This window comes from Rhinoderma darwinii, chromosome 6 (genome assembly GCF_050947455.1).
Source record: "Rhinoderma darwinii isolate aRhiDar2 chromosome 6, aRhiDar2.hap1, whole genome shotgun sequence".
NCBI lineage: Eukaryota > Metazoa > Chordata > Amphibia > Anura > Rhinodermatidae > Rhinoderma > Rhinoderma darwinii.
This window is the reverse complement of record NC_134692.1, coordinates 134,905,125-134,930,140: the sequence shown is the minus strand read 5'-3', so window position 1 is coordinate 134,930,140 and position 25,016 is coordinate 134,905,125. Positions and strand designations below refer to the sequence as shown.

At 43.1% G+C, this 25,016-nt stretch overlaps 1 protein-coding gene across 3 annotated transcripts in view; it reads left to right on the top strand.

The window, feature by feature from the left end:
* TNRC6A (trinucleotide repeat containing adaptor 6A) overlaps window positions 1-25,016 on the top strand; it is a 61,713-nt gene that overhangs the window by 3,964 nt on the left and 32,733 nt on the right. For all 3 annotated transcript variants that reach the window (XM_075830506.1, XM_075830507.1, XM_075830505.1), the window contains exons 2-4: window positions 124-171; window positions 14,118-14,205; window positions 16,781-16,802. In XM_075830506.1, the coding sequence (XP_075686621.1) occupies window positions 124-171; window positions 14,118-14,205; window positions 16,781-16,802 (158 nt within the window). The remainder of the gene's footprint in view (window positions 1-123; window positions 172-14,117; window positions 14,206-16,780; window positions 16,803-25,016) is intronic.

Genomic DNA, 25,016 nt, shown 5'->3' with positions numbered 1-25,016 from the left:
GTCAGTGTATTGTGCCAGGGGCATGTTTATGTTTTGCACGATGCCCGTTTAGTGGTTTGTTGTTGTTTTATTTCCAGCAGTGAAATGTCGTCATCCTGAGACTAATGTAGATTTTGTTTACAGAGAATTGGAAGCTGCAGCGACCAAAGACATTGAAGGAAGTCTGAGGAGGTGAGTGTTTCCTCTCTTGTATCCAGGCCGTGTATAATGCGCAGAGCAGCTAATAATGTCCGCGGCAGAATAGGCGTGACGCGCATTCCCCGGCCGTGAGTCAACACACTGATTTGTTGTGCGTGGTTACGGCCGCTGCCTGCCATTATCATTATGTGCGTTATTATTAACTAGTTATGTGCTGGCGGGAGGAATATGAAGTGAAACATTATTGATACATTTATTTGTCTTTTTGCAAATTTGTATCGATGTTTTTCTTTTTGAAAAAAAAAATCAGCGGGCACTAGTAGTCCTTGAGTCGTCCTTCAGCCGTTTCGTATTGGTATCTGTTCCTGGGAAAGCTGGGTAAAATAGCGGCTTGGTCTTTTGAAGCTTTTCCGAAAGGGCGATTTAGAAGTTCGCCATCATTGACTAGTGTTAACATGATCAGCGATCAGCGAGAAACTTCTTTCTTGGCGGTAATCGAAAATGTTCTCATGGCCTAAAAACGATCGTTTGTTGATCGCCTCGTGTAACGTTACACGTTGGCAGAAGCGCTCAGGGCTCCGGAAAAAAAAAAAAACGACCATTGTTATATATATTTGCGCATGTCTTTTGAACTCGATTTATCGTCGCTCGTTTTACCAAATTATCGTCAATGGATCCTTAGCTGGGGTAAAGATTGGGTTTGTTACCCAATCCCCTGCATCTAAATACTTTGGCAAACATCCTGCACAGTTATACCCCTGGTTGCCATTATACTTTCCTAGAATGCTGAACGTCAGATCGGCCTAATGTGTTTTACTTTATGACCCGGCAAATTTTTCGTCCCAGTTTGCGGGAAAGCTTGGTGACAACCATTACAGCTGCCATTACCAAAGGGTTATCACCCAGCTTTCCTAGGCTGCTGAATGGCATATCTGCCTAGTTGTGGAATAATGGTAATAAAGATTGTTTCACACTGCATGGATAGGTTTGCCATTCAGACATCTTGGAAAGCTGGGTCACAACTCCATGGGGCTCTGTGATGGTGACCCTATTTTTTTGTGTCACCCAGCTTTTCTTGGAAGAGAAACCACTGTAAGAAATGTCTTCGTTTGTGACAACTTGACAGAATAGATGCGAGTCTCTTATGGCAAGTATGGCTTATAATAAACATTCAACTGGTCCATTCTCTGTAATATTTTAGTCCTATGAACAAAATGCAGTCTGTGCTACGCAGGAATGTCATTGCTCTTATATGGCAGTCCGGACGTACCCCGACATTTAACTGGACAATACAAAGCATCAGATGGACCCCTGCGACTGGTGGATCAGTGGGGTTTCCTGCAGCAGGGAAGGTAGTACAGAGCACTCATTGAAATGAATGGAGTCTCCGTGTAATGCATTGTCAACAGAAGTCCTCCAGACCACGGTCATCAGGGACTGTCTGCTCGGGGTACCCCACTGTATCACTACCTTACATCCTAATGGGGCAAATGGAAAGGGGTGGTATTAAGACTATGCTTAGACTTGAATGGCTGCGCGGTTCTGCAAAACTGGGCAGGGATAGGAAAATTGCAGAATGGAACAACGGCTAAGGCAAAAGCACTGTTGTATGCATAGGCCTATAGAAGGAAATGGGTTAGTGTGCGATCTGCAAAAAATGCAATCGTGTGCATGAGGCCTTAAAGGGGTTATCCAGGTTTTTAGTAAATTATTATTATTTTTTTTAAACTTCTAAATAGCGCCACTCGTATTTTTATAGGCTGCGCTTGGTATTGCTGCTCATCCCTATTCAAGACCGAGCTGCAACATCAGACACACAGGATGCAAAACAGAGCCCCATTCCCCTTTTCTTTATGTGGTCAACCCCTTTAAGTCTAGGAGGACTAGGTCTGGCAATGGGTATACAGCCGGATTTTAACGCAAATCCCAGACATCCTCCCCTGCGGTTCTACTGAACTGAATACGCATCACCGTAGACTTGCACTGATTTTTGTTTTTATGATGGATTTTTGTTCAGTGTCACATTCATAGATAAATATGTAACTTGCTCATATTTCGGAGCAGCTCTCAGTGTGTTTGTAGTAGGTGCTGATAAAGGCATGTACGTCCAGGGAGCTGGCGCTTCTTCTGTTTGCCTGCAGGAGAGAAGTGCGGTGTGTTGGTTATAGCTGCGCGCTCAGTTTACATTTGGGTTTCCTTTTAATTACCTTTGGAGCTTCCATCTCATATTCCAGTTTTCCACCTATGTAATTAGCTGATGTTTCCTTGTGGTTGTTGTACGGTATAGGCCTGGTGACGACACCTTGCATTAAACACAATTATTCGTGTGGGTATCTACTGTTTATTGTCCTTTGTACTCCTGGGAATGCTTTGGTTTGGTATACATACTCTGTGGTGGTGCTGCTGAAATTTATTAGCATATTTATTGACTCCTCGACACCCCTCCTACCTTCCCTATTTGTCTTGTTGCATTGCAAGGTAAAGAAATGGAAATCAGATGGGTGTACTTGTTCATCAGTCCTCCCCTCCCCCCCTCCCAGCGCTCACTGACTACTGAGCGGCCACAGACACCAGCATAAAATATTCAACGTTGCAAAGAAAAAAAGGAAAGTGAAAGTTGATCTGATACGGAGAGGCATACTTACAAAATCATTTATTTATGGCTTCCAGTAGGTTTTACACACACACACACACACACACACACACACACACACACACACACACACACACACACACACACACTCTGTCTTATAGAGATATTCGTATGTAAATGTAAATTTTACAATGCATTAGGCTGAATTGTCTGAGAATTTTAGGAAGTCTGGTAAATTTTTCACCACTTTTACTGTAAATAATTGCATTAGAAAAAAAGTAGAACAGTGGTTTGCAGTTTTAAGACTACGCCTCCAAGCATGCATATGGCTGTGATTTGCAGTTCGGAGCAGATACAGACCGCTGCTATCAAATCAATCAATGTATCTTGATCATTATCATTTTGGAATAGTCCATATTGAAAAATTGACCATTGTGAAAAGGTAATTCCCTACTTTCTTGGCTTTTTGCTCAGTCTAGTTGCAGTACGTCACCTTGGTTGATACTGGGTTTTTTTCTTTTTACTCTTATCAGAGTCGAGTTTTTGTTTGTATGCGTATCGTAGGTATACGGGACTATCTTGTATTTTGTGTAGCTGCTCGTGCACACAGTCATATTACCGATCAGTGTTGTACGGATCTGCAGTATGGCATTCATGGTCTGCTATGGGCAGCATGCTATACTGGTCATGCTCCATCGCTTCTAGGGTTGAACACAGTGCCCACAGATTGCCCACGAGCCCATGATACAAGCCGTAAGAACTCGGCTTGTTGCGGTACAGGGTCCGTGAATTTGGCCTGGCTGAATGTAATGGGGTGAAGGCGCCAGACACCTTTTTACTCTGCTCATCCTGGTTAAAATAATCGAAAACTGGGCATTGAATGGCCTTGGCACGGTCTATGGGAAAGTGTAGGATCTATACACGTGTTATTACATCTTGTGGGATCACCTCTGCTGTAATTGAGTGCAGTTTCTTCTACAATCTCTTCTCTATCACAAAGATAAGCTTCAAGGGCAGAGCTGTTTGTTTTTCTGCAGAAAGTGAAGACCTGATATCTCGAATGGGAAAATAACTTGGTATCTAGTTAAATAACAACCCACAGAGAGCTGTAAAATAGAAAACCATTGTCCCCGATGCGGATTCCTGCATTGTCAACAGAACGAGGTTAGGGCAAACGTGTTCACATAATGTAATGTGAACAGAGACTAAAGGTCCTTTTTACACGGGCCAATTATCAGGCCAACGATTGTTGCCGATAATTGCTGATCGTATCAGTTTTAAAAAAAGTAAAATACGATCGTTGTCGCCAGCACATGTGTTAACAGGGAGACGCGCTGACGACATAATAATGTATTTGAACGAGCGCTTGTCCCCATACTAGGTCCTTGTGAAAGTAGCAAACGGCACTCGTTTACACAGCCAAGGACCGGCCGTGTAAGGCTTTGTTCACATCTGCATCAGGGTTCCGTTCTGACGTTCCGTCGGAGCTTCCCACCATAGGTTTCCGTTTGCATCACCATTAATTTTAATGGTGACGGATCCAGTGCAAATGGTTTCCGTTTGTCTCAGTTGTGCAAGGGTTCCGTCGTTTTGATGGGATCAATACCGTAGTTGACTGCACTATTCATTCCTTCAAATTGACAGAACCCTTACACAACTGAGACAAACGGAAACCATTTGCTCCGGAGCCATCACCACTTAAGTCAATGGTGATGCAAACGGAAACCTATGGTTTCAGTCCGGGTTCCGTTCTGACGGGAAGCTCAGACGGAACGCCAGAGCGGAACCCTGACACGGATGTGAACAAAGCCTAAGAGGACCTTTATTCCACTCTGCAAAGCCCTATGGTGGGGGGGGGGGGGAGCACTGGGTAAAGTCACTCCTAAAACTTTAATGGTGTTCAAACATACAGACCATGATATGTTCCTTTTTTTAAACATAAATGCCCAACTGGGTTTGGCAGCATAGTCCATGCACGCATGGCGGATATTTCAAGTGGAGAAATCTGGCGTGGGTTTGGCGAATTCTCGGCAGAAATTTGATGCTGACCCTTGGATTTCTGTTGCGGATTTGCATTATAATTTGCCACAGATTAGCCTCATTGAATGGGGCTAACGCGAGTCTGGCTATCCAACGCAGTTTTCGTGCGGAAGCGGTGTCACAAAGTGATGGACAATTTTTTTTTTTTCCTGCGAAATGTTTTCCAATTCCTATTAGAAAAAATCAATTGGACGTGGATTAAGCACGCTTTCCATGCCATATTACGTGCGAAGATCAGCCGTGTGAACATAGCCATAGAAAAATGGAAAAATCCAAATTGCCCATATTATTTACAGCTCCCTGTCCGTGGCAAGGATGCCTTTACCAAGGGGACAGAGTAAAGTTAGCTGGCGCCAATTGTGCCATGTAATTGCCTCCAATCTGGGAGATGCAATCTACTCGTAATGCAGGATATGTTTTTGTCACCTTCACTTTGTTCCATTTTTTCTCTACATGAACAATGCACGGCGTGACATTTTTAGAATAGACAGGCTGGATGCTTCTGCATCCTGACTGCTCATTTTAAGCAGGTGATCTCACCGGGGGCCGCCGAGAGTTTGACCCATGGATATTATCGCTTGGTGGCAGCTTGAAAATTGAATTCTCTGCCTAGAGGAGGGAAGTATCCGTGCCGCTGCAGCTACATCCCCCGGCCATTTCGGCTTTTGCAGCGAGTCTGACCATCCTTGGTGCTCGCGGTGTAGAAGCCTCTCCAGTGTTGTCACATGCTGAATTCTAAAACGCATTTGATCCCAAACGTTTATCCTCGGATAGAGCAGACAAAAGTTGTACAGCCGAGCGTCTGTCATGTCCGGGCCCGGCTTTCGTCTGTTGTCAGCATTTAGTGCTCTACACTAGTTCTGTGCTTAACCCTTTATATGGTTTGTGGCATATACAAGAGTATGCAGAATTTCTGGTTTATTTTTTCTTAGAATCGATGTTTGCCGTTCTTGTGTTATTCCTCCTGGAAATGTATGAGTAAATTTGGTGTTCCATTCCCTTTGTCAATAACTTATCCCTACACAATCCGACACAATCCAATCAGTGCGGACAGTATCCGACTATAGAGACACGCTACTAACGAGGGGAATGACGTCTATTTAGTCATAAGTTTCCAGGCGTAAATAGGAACAACACAATGCAGAAGTCTAAGAATAGATGACCCGGCATTGTTCATGTCAGGAGAGCGTGTTACTCCGCTTTTAAGGAATTAAAAATAAATTCCTTTAGGGGTATGTTCACACATCGCATAAACACTGCAAATTTTCCGCAACGGGTTTCATTGCACAAGATCCGCAGCTTAGTACAGTAACCGTAGAGTGGACGAGATTTGAACAAGTCATGGATGTTTTTTTTCGTGACGGCACCTATAGGGTGGGGACACAGTGTAAACACTGAGGATTTTTCGCAATGGATTTCATTGCGGAAAATCCACAGCAGTGTGGATGAGATTTAAATAATTCTGATCCACACTCAGCAGAATAAAAGCAGATGAGAAAACCTTCATAAATTTGCATTTTTTTAAAATTCACATCATGCTGTGGAATTGCGGGTTTTTCCCATTGAATTTAATGGGGTGTTAAAACCCACAACAAATAGGCACATGTTGTGATTTTTGTAGCGGAAAAGCTACTAATTCGTCACAAAACAAAAAAATAACAATTTCTGGAGGTTTTTTTATTTTTAGCAGTGGAGATTCTGCCCGAAAAACTGCACCACAACATCGTGCAGTTTTTTGGGGGAATTCCCATGTGGCTTCCAGGACGGGTACTTTTGGCCTGTGTGCACTTACCCTTCAGGCTCTGTTCACATCTGTGTTGGGGTCCCGTTCTGACGTTCCGTCGGAGGTTTCCGTCAGAACAAATCCCTGAGCAGACACCAACTGACACCGACAGAAACCAGAGGTTTCCATCTACATCACCATTGATTTCAATAGTGACGGAGCTGCTGCCCTTGGTTTCCGTTTGTCTCTTTTGTGCACCGGATCAGTCGTTTTGCCGGAAGCAATAGTGTAGTCGAATATGCTATTGCTTCCGGCAAAACGACGAGTCCGGTGCACAAAAGAGACACAGAAACCAGGGGCACCACCTCAGTCACCATTGAAATCAATGGTGATGGAAACTGAAACCCCTGGTTTTCGTCGGTGTCCGTTTGTGTCTGCTCAGGGTCTTCTTCTGACAGAAACCTCAGACGGAACATCAGAACGGGACCCCAACGCAGATGTGAACAGAGCCTAATAAACTTTTAACCAGTTTATATCTGTTTTTGGGAAAGCTGAGTGATCACCAAAGGGGCCTCTGCTCTAGCCCCCACTAGGCTTACCTTGTTATGCAGAGATATTGGGGGGAATAGGCTGGTGTCACACTGTATAACTAAATAGATTTGCCATTCAGCAGTCTGGGTGACACCACCTGTGGGTGCAGCGATGGTGGTCCCGTGGGTTGTCACCAAGCTTTGTAACAGAAATGGCGGAACAGAATTAGTAACATCCTGACAGAAGACTCAGATTTTAGTGGCAGCCTCGCAACGTCTTTTCTTAGCCGCAATGTAGTCATGCATGTGTACAAATGTCAAGACTAGAAAAGCCCAGGCTCCATGCCAAGCCCAGCGGACATTGATGTTGGTAGTTTCCATGCCAGCTGTAGAAGACATTTATACAACTATAATGCTGCTGAAGGGATCCTGTGGTTGAAGTGACATGTTTCCTGGTCCGCTGCTGGACCTTGTATATGATCAGCTCTGTTAGTAAACCATTATTGAAGCAATATTGTCAATCTAAATTACTATATGGGGATGCCACCACTTTATTAAACCCTAAAAAGACATTTATTTAATCTTGGGGAAAATGATATTTTTCGTTAATTGAATTGAGGTTGAAATCTAAAATATAATTGTTCTCGCATTGTCGATTCTTTACATTTATTGGTTGGCGTTTGAAATGGTGGAAATGCTCTTTAAATTCCTCGCCGTTATCTATGTTGTTGCCGATGAACGTTTCACACTAGGACTTAGACAGTGAACGGGGACCTTTGGACTTCTATCTGTGCCTGTCATAAAGCACTGGATTACTAGGCAAACATAATAGGGGGGCAGCTGGCCAGGAAATTAACCCATTAACTCTTTTACAGACACAGGTCCGTCAACATTTGCATAACCTGTGCAAGGGGGTTGTCACTAGATAAATAATTCTGACGTCCAGTTGCTGGTAGGAGGCCACATAGAGAAGGCAGAAGTTTTTTGGTGACATATACGCAGCCATATTAAAGATCCATGCTGTACAGGTTTGTAATATGGTTCCTATAGACTGCTATGGGCCGAGACTAAACTGAATCTTTCTAAAACTGAGCTCCTTGTGTTCCCACCATCTACTAACCTCCCTAAACCTGATGTCTCCATCTCTGTGTGTGGCACGATCATAACTCCTAAGCAGCACGCCCGCTGTCTCTATCACTACCATAACTCCTAAGCAGCACGCCCGCTGTCTCTATCACTACCATAACCCCTAAGCAGCACGCCCGCTGTCTCTATCACTACCATCACTCCTAAGCAGCACGCCCGCTGTCTCTATCACTACCATAACTCCTAAGCAGCACGCCCGCTGTCTCTATCACTACCATAACTCCTAAGCAGCACGCCCGCTGTCTCTATCACTATCATAACTCCTAAGCAGCACGCCCGCTGTCTCTATCACTACCATAACTCCTAAGCAGCACGCCCGCTGTCTCTATCACTACCATAACTCCTAAGCAGCACGCCCGCTGTCTCTATCACTATCATAACTCCTAAGCAGCACGCCCGCTGTCTCTATCACTATCATAATTCCTAAGCAGCACGCCCGCTGTCTCTATCACTACCATCACTCCTAAGCAGCACGCCCGCTGTCTCTATCACTACCATAACTCCTAAGCAGCACGCCCGCTGTCTCTATCACTACCATAACTCCTAAGCAGCACGCCCGCTGTCTCTATCACTATCATAACTCCTAAGCAGCACGCCCGCTGTCTCCATCACTACCATAACTCCTAAGCAGCACGCCCGCTGTCTCTATCACTACCATAACTCCTAAGCAGCACGCCCGCTGTCTCTATCACTACCATAACTCCTAAGCAGCACGCCCGCTGTCTCTATCACTATCATAACTCCTAAGCAGCACGCCCGCTGTCTCTATCACTATCATAACTCCTAAGCAGCACGCCCGCTGTCTCGGGGTTATTTTTGACTCAGATCTTTCCTTTACTCCTCACATACAATCACTTTCACGCTCCTGTCATTTTCACCTCAAAAACATCTCCAGAATCCGCTCTTTTCTTACGGAGGAAACTGCCAAAACTCTCATTGTTGCTCTTATTCACTCTCGTCTTGACTACTGTAACTCATTACTAGTCGGTCTTCCCCTCACTAAACTCTCCCCTCTCCTATCTATCCTCAATGCAGCAGCCAGGCTCATCTTTATGACCAACCGCTACACCAACGCCTCTAATCTGTGCCAGTCACTGCACTGGTTGCCCATCCCCTTCCGAATAAAATTCAAACTTATTACTCTCACCCACAAAGCTCTCCCCAGTGCTGCACCTCCTTACATCTCCTCCATCATCTCTGTCTACCACCCTACTCGGACTCTACGTTCTGCCAATGACTTTAGATTAACATCCTCCATAATCCGAACCTCCCACTCCCGTCTCCAGGATTTCTCTCGTGCTGCACCGTCCTCTGGAATGTGCTACCCCAGACAATCCGATTAATTCCCAATATCCACAGTTTTAAACGTGCCCTGAAAATACATCTATTTAGACAGGCCTATAACATTCCCTAATCTGACTCCTTTCCATGGCCCCCCTTATAGATTAGTCATCAGAATAAGATTCCCTCACACTCCTTCTCTTTATGTCCGTCATACACGGATACTGGCTGGTGACCGGCTCATGCAGCTTTATGTTACCACCGCATGTGTATAAAGATGGCCGGACTATTGTACAGAACAAACACTGTTACACTTTGTGTCTCCCTTATGTCCTCATAGATTGTAAGCTCTTGCGAGCAGGGTCCTCACTCTCCATGTTTGAACTGTAAATGAACTTTGTCACTATGTAATGTCTGATATTGTTTGTTTCATGTTCCCTCTAAATTGTAAAGTGCTGCGTAATATGTTGGCGCTATAAAAATAAAGATTATTATTATTATTACCTCAGATTCTTTTTAAAGAGACTCGGCGTTTTGTTTTTTTTTCTTCATGGATTACGTATGAATCTGTGAGGGGAAAAAAAGCATGACGTGTTCCATCAATGTTTCTAGGCACCATACTGCAGCGGACTGGCCCATAATACAGGTCTGTAGGGACTGGGTGCACAAAGGCATGGTCCCGCTCAATTGCTTTAAATCCAGTGCTCAACAATGAATGTTGCGAACAGAACAAAAAAAGAGAAGTAAAGAAGCACATGTAAAAAATTGCAAAATATTTGGTCATCAAAGAGGTGTTTATCCTTTTTTTTTATTTTTTTATTCCCCCTTTGCTGACTTCCATGCTATAGACTACACATATAGGCCACTTTTACACGGCAGTATTCTGGTCAGTATTTTGCATCGGTCATTTGGAAGCCAAAACCAGAAGTGGAAGAAGTATAATGTATATATTTGGGCTCCAAAATACAGATGCCGAATACTGCCCTGTGAAAGAGACCATACATATATTACTTCGAGGAATTGTTCCTAATACTTTTTCTTCCATAAGCTGCTATAAAGGGAGATGGATTTTACAATGTGTCCTTCTATTATAAGCACTACCAATATCTAACATTGAGGGTCCTACAACATAGCACCCCTAGACTTCATGTGACGCTGTTCTCCAGAGAAGGAAAAGTTATAAGACTTCACTCACGTTGTGACTGCCATTCAAGTGCATATACTGTGTCTATGATCCGGAATACAGGCTGTTATGGCCTTTTGCCCTGTTAGACTCTTTAGAACCGACATAGACAACAAAATCTGACACCAGGAGACCACACTGAGAAGCGTGCAGGCGCTGAGGCTTTGATCCTGATATGTGGCTGCTAACACCGCGCCGATGAGAAGCAAAGACTGGAAGTTGCAGGTCAAATGGAAAATGACAGCAAATTACACACTTGATTTTTTTGGTGTTTGCTAAGCTCTGACCGGTGGTTTTGACAGTGCCAATGCCATTTATATCACACTGTGGGAGATGCATTTTGTGACCATGAATTCAGATAAGACTCCAGGTTTCTGGACATCAAAGAGGGAGCGCATAGCGGGGGTGATATGACTGCTGTGCTGAAGAGCTGTCTGGGGGTGTAAATACATCTAACATGAACACAACTAAAATCAAGTAGCGCTGTCTAAAATCTTATACTAAAAGGAAAACCATAGCAGGTTATGGTGGGTTCACGTCTCCGTTCGGCTTTCCGTTCTGCTTCGTCAAAGCAACAGAAATATTGGAAGCGCTGGTTCTGTTGCATGACGGACATCGCCGATGGAACCCATTCACTTTAATGGGTTCCATCAGGTTTTAGTCGGTGTCCATGGTTTTACTGGATACAATAGCGCTGTCGATTCCAGTATTTTCGGCCTTATCTGCGGCGGAGATCCCTAACGGAGCCTCCAGCACAGATGTGAACGAGGCCTTACAGATAGGAGCATCATCCTTAAATAGGCTCTGTCACCACATTATAAGTGCCCTTATCTTCTACATAATGTGGTCGGCGCTGTAATGTAGATTACGGCAGTGGTTTTTATTTAGAAAAATGATCAATTTTGACGGAGTTATGACCTATTTTAGATTTATGCTAATGACTTTCTTAATGCCCAACTGGACGTGTTTTTACCTTTTGACCAAGTGGGCGTTGTAGAGAGACGTGTATGACGCTGACCCATCAGTGACCAATCAGCGTCATACACTTCTCTCCATTCATTTACTCAGCACATAGTGATCTTGCTAGATCATGATGTGCAGTCACATACAGACACATTAACGTTACTGAAGTGTCTTGAGAGTGAATAGACATCACTACCAGCCAGGACGCGATGTCTATTCACAATCCCGACCCTTCGGTAACGTTTGTGTGGGACTTAATGACCGCAAGTGTGATCTCGCAAGATGGGCATTAAAGTCATTATCATAAATCTAAAATGGGTCATAACTCCGTCAAAATGTATCGTTTTCTAAATAAAAAAACTTCTGTAATCTACAGTGCCGACCACATTATGTACAAGATAGGGCACTTATAATCTTGGTGACAGAGCCTCTTTAAATAATAATAATATGCATCAGTAAGCCATGCTGATTATGTAATTGCATTCTATGGAGGCTTCCAGGTATAGCTCTTTAATTTCTGTGTAAACTTTCATCTCGCACTTCCATGCACTGCAGCACTTTTCATGAAAGTCTTCCTGATTCATGAATAGAATGAGAGAACTCCAGTAAAGACTGACACCGTATGAGAGCGTTAGTGGGGGGTGTAATTCTGCCCGGATACCTACCCGCTCACATAAGAGAAACCGCATAAACTAGTGACAAAACTGCATGTAAAAAAATGTGGGTTGTGCTGCGGGTTATTTCGTGATCGTATTTGCAGCCTTTTTAAAGAAACTATTCCAGGAAAATGTACCTAGAATTTATTTTATTTTTCTTTTACAAGCATGAATGATTTATTTTTTGTACCGTGTATGAATGCTCCTTTTATCTCAAGTTTATGAAAATAGGATCCAATAGTAGCCGATTGGACGCTATAATAAAGCTTATTGTTCTGTCTCCAGGGATATATCTGATGTTTGCAGAATTCGGATATTGGAACGGTCGTCCATCTGACGGCAGACTTCCATCCAATGTCTATGGCCGGCTGTAGAAAATCCAATACAAATTATTTCAGGCTGCGACGTGTGCAGTAATTCCACTGTAATCTCCCATGAGCAGTGTTTGCAGCAAGTGGTTAAATGCGAGTATTTACACTGATCTGCCTGGAACGACGAAACAATTGTCTTATTGTAGTGGTCCAGAGACCGGCCGGTAATGGAGGGGAGGGAATTATCAAAGGGCACGCTTAATCTTTCTACAATTTGGGTTTTGGAGCCTGGCAATTTAGAGGAGCTCATAATTAAAGAGGAATGGTCTCCTATGAGCGCTCGGCTGTGTAATGAAGATGTTTTCCTTTTATTATTAACTGCAAAATAAGTAGAAGGGAGAATTTTATTAGATCTGCAGTACAGAGAAGTGGAGACCGTGTCATTATTTCAGCTGCACAGATCCTCTTGTGTTTGTCGAGCTCTCAGGAGCCCCGACACAGGAGGGAAGTGCTAATTTGGGTGAATCCTGCCCTGACATTTGCTTTCTTTGTGATCTTTCTATAGCAAATGCTGCCAAATGCAGCAAAGAATAGAAAAATAGGCAAACGTGGTAGAGGAGTTCCTCCGAAATTATCCGCAGCTTTAACAGGACATTTATGTTTGTGTCTACAATTGGTCGCAGTTTTTATTGTAATCCACTTCCTTTATACTTAAATTTTGCGACTGGGTTATAAGAAATTTCAGACTGTTTCTTGGGAAGTTATCGAACTATGGTACGCAGGTTGTGGACTTTTTTTGAGTGTGCGCTCTGAAAATCCGCAGCTTACAGTGAATATTGTAAAACATCATCCACGCTGTACTATAAATTGTGGAATCCAAACCCAAGATCAACAGAAGTTCAGCAGCATTTAAATTCACCCTAAGGCTAAGTGCACACCATGCGTATTATTTCACGTAATCTCATATCTACATGTTGCACGATGATCGACCTGCGGTGCGTATTTTAAAATCCGCAGCATGTCAACTTATCTTGCGTTTCCGCCTGCAAATTGTATCTGCCACGTTTATAGAAAAAATGCACCAAAATCCGCCGTATGAAAACGCACCCATTACTGATTTAAAATGTAAAAAACGCATAAAAAAAACAAACAAACATTCTATTAGGTGCGGCATTAACTGGAGTTTTGATGTGGATTTTCTGCACCAAATTATGCGATATGTGCATGTAGCCTAAAGGGGCTGTCTCACGAGAAAAAAAACAACCTTTCCGTATGCCCTAGTGGGGCACATGAACGTCATAGATGGGAGCCCCCTCTGAGCCAGAAGAGAGAACAGCTCCCACTCTGGCGGACGCAGCCTGTGCACGCATTATATAGTTGGTTGGTCATTCATTTCTTCTGCAGTGGCCGCTGATTTCCAAGGTTAGATAAGCTGCCTCCTACTTCAAGTGGTTCTTATGAGATAATCTACCGTTATTTGTACGTCCCTATTTTAATGTAATATCTGGCTATCCTTGTGTACAGTGTATATGATGCTTGTAATGTTTGTTTAGGGGTACAGCACAGGAGAAGGAAGTACGGTTAATGGAAGAAAGGAAGAATCGAAAAAACGATAAGAAAAAGAAGGAAGCCTCTAAGAAGGTAACCTGGTGTTTCCTCCCCCACATCGAGAAGACTAGCTCTCATCGTGACCATGGCAGGTTTTTCAGAATGCTCCTCTTCTCAGCCCTTGGTCATTAAAGTGTTCAGCATGATTGCTGTCGGATCGACAATTTATTAAGCACTTGGCGACATCCTACGTACTGTTACGTCAGGTGTATGTCATCACAAAATGGCGAGGGCTCAGGAGCGAACTCCAACCAACCCAAGCTGTTTAAACCCTCACACTGTCCCCCGGCCTCAAGGTCTGCCTTCTGTGATCTAATAAGCCTTGCCAAAGGCAAGGCTTAATAGTAGAGCACAGATAAATCGGCACGTTCGTAAAAGTCTGAACTATTATATCACGTTCTTTAGCCCAGCGGGTGAATGTTGTAGGGGGGGAAAAAAAAACTCACAATGCAAGCGTTGCTGTTTTTTTAGTCACCTCGCTTCCCACAAGAAATGAAATAAAAAGTGATCAAAAAGTCACATGTACCCCAAAATGTAATCAGATTGACCCGCAGAATAAAGTCAATATGTTGTTTTTACTGCTCGGTGAATTCCATAAAAACGGGGGAATTGGTGGTTTTTTCAGTTTCCCAGTACTTTACATGGTACATTAAAAACTACAACTTGCAAAAGACTGGCCTTTATGACTGTCAGCAGAAAAATGAAAAGTTATGGCTATCGGAATGCGGTAATGGAAAAACAAAAATTAATAGCTTTTTTAAATTTTTTAAAGAATTCAATAGCGCTCTAGACAGCTGCGTACTCTGCTGACAATACCTCCTCCCTTCCCTGCAATCCCGACTACTATTACCTGTGTGTAAAACACATTCTATTTTTTTTGTAGATTATCATTCCTTGATTTGAGACCAAATTCCACCTAAGCCTTCATTGCTGGTTTTAAAGGGGTTGTCCAGGCAGAGTTCATTTTCTCTGGGTGCTGGAAGCTATGCAGTCGTCGGTGCTGGAAGCAGGTGACTCCGATCACAGTATATTGACCGTGCTGGTTACTGCAGCTTTTCTCCTATTCACTTAAAGAGACTCTGTCACCACATTATAAGTGCCCTGTCTCCTACATAAGGAGATTGGCGCTGTAATGTAGGTGACAGTGATGCTTTTTATTTAAAAAAACGATCTTTTTTCACAAAGTTAGGAGCGATTTTGGTTTATGCTAATGAGCTTTCTTAATGCCCAAGTGGGCGCACTTTTACTTTCGACCAAGTGGGCGTTGTACAGAGGAGTGCATGACGCTGACCAATCGGCATCATGCACTCCTCTCCATTCATTTACACTGCACTAGCGATATAGTTATATCACTATGTACAGCCTCATACACAAACCCTAACATTACTACAGTGTCCTGATAATGAATACACATGAAATCCAGCCTGGACGTCATGTGTACTCAGAATAATGACACTTCTGAATCTTTTTTGTGAGATTCCAGCAACGGATACGAACTCTCGCGAGATCTCGGAGCTAAACGAGATTTGTTTTCACTTGCCGGAATCTCACAAAAAAAGAGTCAGAAGTGTCAGGATTCTGAGTACACATGACGTCCAGGCTGGATTTCATGTGTATTCATTATCAGGACACTGTAGTAATGTTAGGGTTTGTGTATGAGGCGGCACATAGTGATATATCTATATCGCTAGTGCAGTGTAAATGAATGGAGAGGAGTGCATGATGCCGATTGGTCAGCGTCATGCACTCCTCTGTACAACGCCCACTTGGTCGAAAGTAAAAGTACGCCCACTTGGGCATTAAGAAAGCTCATTAGCATAAACTTAAATCGCTCCTAACTTTGTGAAAAAAGATCGTTTTTTAAATAAAAAGCATTACTGTCACCTACATTACAGCGCCGATCTCCTTATGTAGGAGATAGGGCACTTATAATGTGGTGACAGAGTCCCTTTAAATGTGAGCAGAGCTGCTGTCTGCAGCACGGCCACTATACTGTGACCGGAGTCACCTGTTTCTGGCACCAACCACAGAATAGTTTCCTACGCCCAGAGGCAGCCGGAACAGTTGATGGGTGCGGGTTCCGGTCTTGGACACCCACCAATCAAATACTGATGACCTATCCTATGGATAGGTCATCAGTATGAATAATCGCCCCATGCCCGGACAACCCTTTACTATCTGATGGACATTTCTATCAGTACATTTTCTGACACCGGTTATATTGTAGAGGCGTTTGTATTTTTAATGTCAGCCGAACAACATTTACCGAAACCACGAACGACAGTGGTGTGTTTTTTTGATGATCTAATAATTGTTTCAAAATCGATCGGAAGCATATTAATCCCTTAATTGTAAGGCCATGTTCACATCTGCATTCACATCTTCCCATTCTTCTGTTGTCATAATAGCAAGACCACAAAATTGACAGCAGTGACAGATCCATTTTTCCCGCACATGTCCTTTTTGTTTTTTTTGTTTGGGATTTTTGGTGAAATCTGCATTAGAGCCCCCTAACGCAGATGTGAACACTGCTTTAACCGGCCTTTAGTAGATACTCCTCAAGCATTCTCTGTTACCAGTTGTAATTAGTATTTTTTTTCTGTTGCAGGCATCTGATCAAAAAAACAAAGGTAAGCCCTGTTTCATCTACTACAAAACTCTGTTAGAGTGCCATTATTATCACAATTTATATATATATCTCTAATCCAGTCGAAAACGTGAGAAGCTTTTCCTGATTTACATGTTCTTAGCCCATTCTCATCCACAGCTGCATTCACAATTCTGCAGGCTGCTGACTTCAGATCACCCTGTATTTCCCTGCTTGTTTAACGTCTGGGTAGTGTAGTCTTGTAGTCTTCGAGCAGGCACTCTCCCAGAATGCAGTTCTGCACAGAAGATTCCATTATAGGAGCTTGGCTGTAAAGCGAAGCTGTTGCATTTATAGCAGTCACCTAATGTATACATATTCCATAATAATGGGGAGCAATGCAGGTAATAGGGTAAATAAAGTTTCCCACACCTCCTGTCCCTAGCGTGCTCAGCCGAATTCAGGTTCTATTTGCAGTGCATGTGTTCTCTGAGAGGAGAGGTTCTTATGACCATGTTAGGCTAAGTTCACACTAACATTGGTCTACGTCTATTTCTCCAGTCAGAGGAAGAGAGGATCGAAAGATTAAACGGAAAACAACGGTTCTGTTAGAATTACCATTGATTTCAATTGTAATTCTTTTGTTTCAGTTTCTTTCCGTTTGTCTTCGCTAGGTTTCTGGTTTTTTTTAAAATAGAAACAAAAGTTCTTCAGACTGCACTTTTGCTTCCGTGAGAAAAACAAAACTGAAACGTAGCAAACGGAGACAAACAAAGAAACAAACAGAATTACCATTGAAATCAATGGTAATTCTAACGGAACCGTTGCTTTCCATTTAATCTTTCGATCCTCTCTTCCTCTGAGGGAAGAGAGGTAAACGTATAGTAACAATAGTGTGAAAGAAGCCTTAGCTGTGGAGAGTAACTGTGGGGCGTTTGATATCTTTACTCCTGCACTTCCCCATTATCGACTCTCAAATCTATAACTAGTAAATGGAGTGATGCAGCGATTGACATAGTTTTATAAAAATGCAGTCCGTCGTCGCGAACAAAAATTTTGCAAAGTTAAGGGCTTGTTCACGTCTGCGTCATGGGTTTTCGTTGGTCTGTTCAGTCGAAGGAGCAGAACAAGAGCGAACTACAAGCGAAGGTTCCGTTGCACCACGAATCCCACCGACGGCTGATGGAACCCATTGACTTTAATGGGTTCCGTCGGGGTGTCCGTGATTTTACTGGAACCAATAGCGCAGCATATTGCGCTATCGTTTTCGGTAGTCTCTGCCGCCTGTGCGACCGAGGCCCCTAACGCAGATATGAACAGAGCTTAATCCTTTCCTTTAATGTTTTGCTTATAAACAAAGACTTTCCAATCACAACCAGCAGAATTGTAAATGCGGCTCTGGAGTTTAAAGCTGGATTCACGCAAGCACGTTTCTTGCAAAATCTGCAACAAATACGCAGTGTAAATCCAGTTTAGAGGCTCTGTCTCCGGATTATAAGTCTCCTACATAATCTGATCGGCACTGTAATGTAGATAACAGCAGTGGTTTTTATTTTGAAAAATGATCATTTTTGAGCGAGTTATGAGCAATTTTAGATTTATGCAAATTAGTTTCTTAATAGACAACTGGGCGTTTTATAACTTTTTACCAACTGGGTGTTGTACAGAGGAGTGTATGACGCTGACCAATCAGTGACCAATCAGCATAATACACTTCTCATTGTTCCTGCCCAGCTTCTTTCACTGCACAATCACACTGTAACAATGGGCTGGAACAATGAAAAGTGTATGAAGCTGATTGGTCACTGATTGGTCAGCGTCATACACTCCTCTGTACAACGCCCACTTGGTAAAAAGTTATAAAACACCCAGTTGTCTATTAAGAAACAAATTAGCATAAATCCAAAATTGCTCATAACTTGCTCAAAAATGATCGTTTTTCAAAATAAAAACCACTGCTGTTATCTACATTACAGCGCCGATCAGATTATGTAGGAGATGGACCATTTATAACCTGGTTACAGAGCCTCTTTAAGGCTTAATTCACACCTGCGTTGTGCCATTCTGTTCTGCTCTGTCAGAGGAGCAGAACAAGGAGATAACGGAACCAATGGTTCTGTTGCACAACGGACACCGCCGGTTGCCGATGGAACCCATTGACTTTAATAGATTATGTCGGGGTGTCTGTGATTTTACCGGACACAATAGCGCAGCATACTGCTCTATTGTCTCCGGTAATCCTCGGTAAACACTGCAGGATCTGCGATGGAGGCTCCGAACGAAGCCTCCGACGCAGATGTGAATGAAGCCCAATACCGGCAGTAACCCTGAATCCTTACAAGATAAGTGATGTTTTTACAAATATACTCAAGTTACCATGTGAATTAAATTTATATTCTTTGGAACCATATTTTTTTTCAATGTTTATATTTTTTTTTACTAATGAAAATGTGTTCAGAAAATATCAGCAAATGTTATGTCTAATATAATTCAATAGTAATTGCTTTTAAAAACACAATCGTCACATTGCGTTCTTGTAACTGCAGAATTAGCAGTGTATCTGTGGTCGGCTTATGGACTGGGATAATCTAAAGCCGGCCATATACTTAATATAGCGGTCTTTCCCATGCATGCTCGGACGGTAGGGAGATGTTAGAAACCCACTGCCAGACTTCTCTTCCAGCAGCTTAGGCTGCGTTCACATCTGCGTTGGGACTCTGTTCATGGGTTCCGTCAGAGCTTTGTATGCATCACCATTGATTTCAATAGTGACGGATCCGGTGCAAATGGTTTCCGTTTGTCACCGTTGTTTAAAAGTTCCGTCGTTTTGACGGAGTGAATACCGTAGTCAACTGCGCTATTCATTCTGTCAAAACGACAGAACCCTTACACAACAATTTGCACCGCACCAGTCACCATTGAAATAAATGGTGATGCATACGAAAACCTGTTTCAGTTTGGATTCCGTTCATGGGTTTCCCTGACAGAAAGCTCAGACGGAACCCACGAACAGAGTCCCGACGCAGATGTGTACGAAGCCTTATCTACTAACGAACAAAAGGATCGGGCATTTTAACATTGCCGACCCTTCCCTTTCCTGACCTCTACCGTCCCCTGAGAAATAAGACTCCACCATACACGTTAGATGGTCCGCCTGTCCCACTGAAATCGGTAAATTTAGCCGACATACATCTACTGGGTATGTCCACCTTAACTGTATTATACTTTGTCTTCTATGAAAGAATACGACACCTATTGTGTAATACATAAAAAAAAAAACAACTTGTGTGTTATATAGTGTTATATAATAGTACGAGGCTTACTGTATTTGACTTTACATGAAAGGCTTTTAGTTTGTGGTATGACAGATTGGTTTTAGTTACAATAAGAGCTTGCAATAAATCAGAACCATGCCTGTTTGTGCAACGCCTTGTAATATCCAGTTACAATGTTGTAAGAAGTAAACCGTTATATATAATGGAAATCAATGTCTCATTTATTACTATTGGGTCTGTCCGCATGTAACAAATGAATGTGTGTAGTTAGCTATAGGTAGATATATACTCCTAGATCTTTACAGGTGGGACAATTATTGTTGCACATTTTGTCATCTTCATATGATCTTGTTTGTTTATTGTCCCTTTAAAGAATGTGACATTGTCCTATCTGCAGATATCATGTTATAGAACATTAACGGAGCAGATTGACTTATAATTTTGTGGGAATAGATTCAGTATAATTTATTGATTTCAGTCCTACTCGGTGATTGATTACCTTTTGCTTTGTGCCTGTTCTGTCAATCACGGAGTAAGACCGTCCACTGGATCGTTAAGCCTAAAGGAAGCAGGGTAATCCATCTATTCAGCTCCCTTTGCTCCATAAGCCGTTACTACAGAGAGAAACATGTAGAACGTGACCGGTTCACTTTTAGGCCAAGACCAGAGGTGGCAGATTTTCCTCGGCAAAATCGGGAAGTGTTAGGGCTATGTTCACACGGAGTATTTTGCAGAGTTTTTTTTTACACTGAAACCGCGTCGCAAAACTCTGCAAAATGGCCCGAAAATGCCTCCCATTGATTTCAATGGGAGGCGTCGGCGTCTTTTTCCCGCGAGCAGTAAAACTGCCTCGCGGGAAAAAGAAGCGACATGCCCTATCTTCGGGCGCTTCCGCCTCTGACCTCCCATTGACTTCAATGGGAGGCAGAGAAAGCGTATTTCACGGTGTTTTATGCCCGCGGCGCTCAATGGCCACAGGCGAAAAACTCAGCGAAAATTGGCGTGCAGGGAGAGGAAAGTCTGCCTCAAACTTCAAAACGGAATTTTGAGGCAGATATTCCTCCTGCAAAATACTCCGTGTGACAAATCTGCTGTGAAAATCCGCAGCATTCCCCTGAAATCCACATGGAGTTATTCTGCTGCATGTTCCCGGGGTTTCGAAAAACACCATCCACGTTTATTGTACTGTAAAATATCACTCTGCCACGTGTAAGATCACGCTAAAAGTCCTATTACACAGCACAACATGGGCCGTATAAACGAGTGCCAGTCAACGAGACGGCTTGCTGATCGTCGCTCGTTTGCTCCTTTCACAAGGAACTATGTTTGGGAACAAACGCTTGTTTCTACGATCGCTCGTTCTCATACATTTCTATCATGTCGGCCGTACGTCTACCTGTTAACACAGGGAGATGTGATGCCGACAAGGATAAACTTTCTGGCAACATAAACGATACAATCAGCCGATGAACGCTCGTTTGCCCAATAATTGTCCTGTGTAAAATGGCCTTATCTTTGTACAGTTTGACAGCCAATGTATCTTTCCTTGTCCGGATATCTGAGCTGTCGTCTATTTCCTGTAAATTTTGTGTATAGGCCAAATGATCGACCTAGGAACGCTCGTTTCTGACCAGCGATCAGCCGACAAACGCTGCCTTAAAGAGGCTCTGTCACCAGATTTTGCAACCCCTATCTGCTATTGCAGCAGATCGGCGCTGCAATGTAGATAAGAGTAACGTTTTTATTTTTAAAAAACGAGCATTTTTGGCTAAGTTATGACCATTTTTGTATTTATGCAAATGCGGCTTGCAAAAGTCCAAGTGGGCGTGTTTAAAAGTAAAAGTCCAACTGGGCGTGTATTATGTGCGTACATCGGGGCGTGTTTACTACTTTTACTAGCTGGGCGTTCTGACGAGAAGTATCATCCACTTCTCTTCACAACGCCCAGCTTCTGGCAGTGCAGACGTCACTCACAGGTCCTGCATCGTGTCGGACGAGCGAGGACACATCGGCACCAGAGGCTACAGTTGATTCTGCAGCAGCATCAGCGTTTGCAGGTAAGTCGATGTAGCTACTTACCTGCAAACGCCGATGCTGCTGCAGAATCAATGTAGCCTCTGGTGCCGACACGATGCAGGACCTGTGAGTGACGTCTGCACTGCCAGAAGCTGGGCGTTCTGAAGAGAAGTGGATGATACTTCTATACACAACGCCCAGCTAGTAAAAGTAGTAAAAACGCCCCGATGTACGCACATAATACACGCCCAGTTGGACTTTTACTTTAAACACGCCCACTTGGACTTTTGCAAGCTTCATTTGCATAAATACAAAAATGGTCATAACTTGGGCAAAAATGCTCGTTTTTAAAAAATAAAAACGTTACTGTAATCTACATTGCAGCGCCGATCTGCTGCAATAGGAGATAGGGGTTGCAAAATCTGGTGACAGAGCCTCTTTAAAAATAATAATTTGTCGGCAGCACGTCTCCCGGTGTAAACAGTCGCTGGTATCACTGCTCCATGTAAATGGACCAACGAACGAGCACCGATCAACATGTCATTATTGTCAATCGGCGCTTGTTACTGGGCAGGGATCTACCCGTATAAAAGGGCCCTAAACAGACGTCTTAGTAGACTCCTCTGGGAGGGGGAAGATTTTGATGCTGTCAGCGTTTTATTAATGGAGTGAATATTGCTGCCTTTGGCCAATGTCCTGCAATACTTCCGTTTTGGGAGTGAGGTTAATTTGTTGCTGACCATGTAAGTGTGCCTCATGCAGATAAATGTATTGATAGGATGTTACTGCAATAAGGTATTTCCGCTCTTGCATCTCCTTGGATTTGAGATCTGAACACTGAACTATGGAACTGCGAATACAGAGACTTGCTTTCTGAAGTACGAGCAACTTGTGGCGATTACGCTTTACACAGCTATGCTTGGCAATTGCATGCATGATCATAAATGACTAATGTAGTTAGTCCCATAGTATACATATGTTACTAAGGCCTTAAAGGTGTATTCCCTCCTGGGAGCCTCACCTGTGAACCCTGATCGCCAATACAGGCTGACCACTCTTCCAATAGAAGTCATTGGAGAGGTGGCTGCATCTGCCCACCTCACCGTCCATTCAAGTCTATAAGAGTTACGAAAAATGCAGAGCGCTGCTAGCATGACCCCTAGACTTAAATGCTGTTCCTTCGTCCCGCCATTCTGGCTATTGTTCTCTAGGAAAATCTATTTTTAATTCCGCAGCTACTTTACAGGAATAATGTGGTCTAGAGCAGCCAGCCGTCCTATGAAAGTTTCCAGGATCACTGCGTGGTTTGCTCATCAGATGTTGTCAACAACTTACAGGTCAGTTAGGAAATAGAGTTGTGAGGCAAGAAAATAAAAAGCGTGGGTGACCACATAATATTGAAATAAGGTTTTCCTTCCTACACGGTTTCAAAACCTTAAAACAAATAAGCAAAGCAAAGTTTACAGAAGAACCTCCCGGCAAAACCTGATAAGAGGAAACATCAGCAGGGATGATCAAGTACTCTGATGGATCGCCCCCGACTCCCTCCATACTGACACTTGTGACACTTTCACCAGTTCTGACAAACAGGGGGCCACTTAGGACCTCTCTGAGATGACCACCCAAAATTGCAGTGAAAATAGTGTTCTAGAGAAGTGGTCCTATCAAAGAAGAGTCCATTTACATATGATATAAGGGAATTGAAAACCTGTCACAGAGAAATCTGTTCTAGATTAGGTCTTGGGTGGTATTCTCATGAAAGTGGTGTTTTGGAGAGGTTTCACTGTATTTCTTAGGGGGTCTAAAGGATGTCTTTAGATACCCGTTATTTTGTTGTATAGTGGTCATTGGATCATGTTAACCCAAAGAGTTTGCCTTAGTTTGGTGTCTTCTTTTAGGATTTGAGCACAGGGCACTGCAGGGAAAAATTGTAAATTGGACACAGCACTAATTGCTGCGGCCCCTTCATGATCAGTGGGGGTCCCAGCGGTCGGACACCCCCACAGATCATAAAGTGATTGCATATCGCTAGAATAGAATATGCCATCACTTTTTAAGATGGAGAAGAAAGCAAAAAACGCACGGCGCCACATTGTGCAGATCACCAAAAGTAATAGAATAAAACAGAGGAAGGTCAAGTGAGCGAACCTCTTGGCGTTGTGCTAGCACAGGCGCAACGCTGTTGTAGGCTTACAATGAAATAGGTATCATTAGACCGCTGCAGCCAGGTCCTATCCGGTAACTGGAGGTGGTTACCGCTGTAAAGTATTTTCAGGAAGAAAAAATTGGTGTACCAATTGTAATAAAGGTAGAATCGGTTCCAGTGTATTTTGAAATACAAAAATAAATTATTGTAAAAGATTACGCGTTTCAGCGCTGAACCAGCATCCTCCTCAGGCCTGATGACGCTGGTTCAGCGTTGAAACGCGTAATCTTATACAATAAATTATTTTTGTATTTCAATACACTGGCACTGCTATTACCAGCAGCCCCGTATATGGTCCACCAATTTTTTTTCTTCCTGCAAATACTTTATAAGATGGGAATAACTCTTTGAACTTCAATTGTATCATAAGGTGATGTTGAAAAATACATGTAGTGTAAATAGTTGATACATCCACTCGGCGAGTTATTGTTGGGTTTGTGTCTCATTGTTGCTTTGTAGAGATTGCTGCACTTAGGATTGTTGACCTTTTTGTCTTCCTATGAAATACAGAGCGGTAGTAAAACATTTAAGTACTCGGCATATGAAGAGCCGCTAGTTAATTGCCTCCTGGGCCATTGTGGCATTCTCTGAGCAGTCAGGATTGTCAGCGTCGCTCGTAGCATCACGAGCTGTGATGTACTCTGAAATGCTCGACTAGCTACTTTGGCTGCCACGGGGTTAAATTCTCTCTGTGGTCTGCGGGAAATGGGTCTAAACCGCTCGACATTCATGACAATGGCCGCCTGTAGACCGTCTCTGT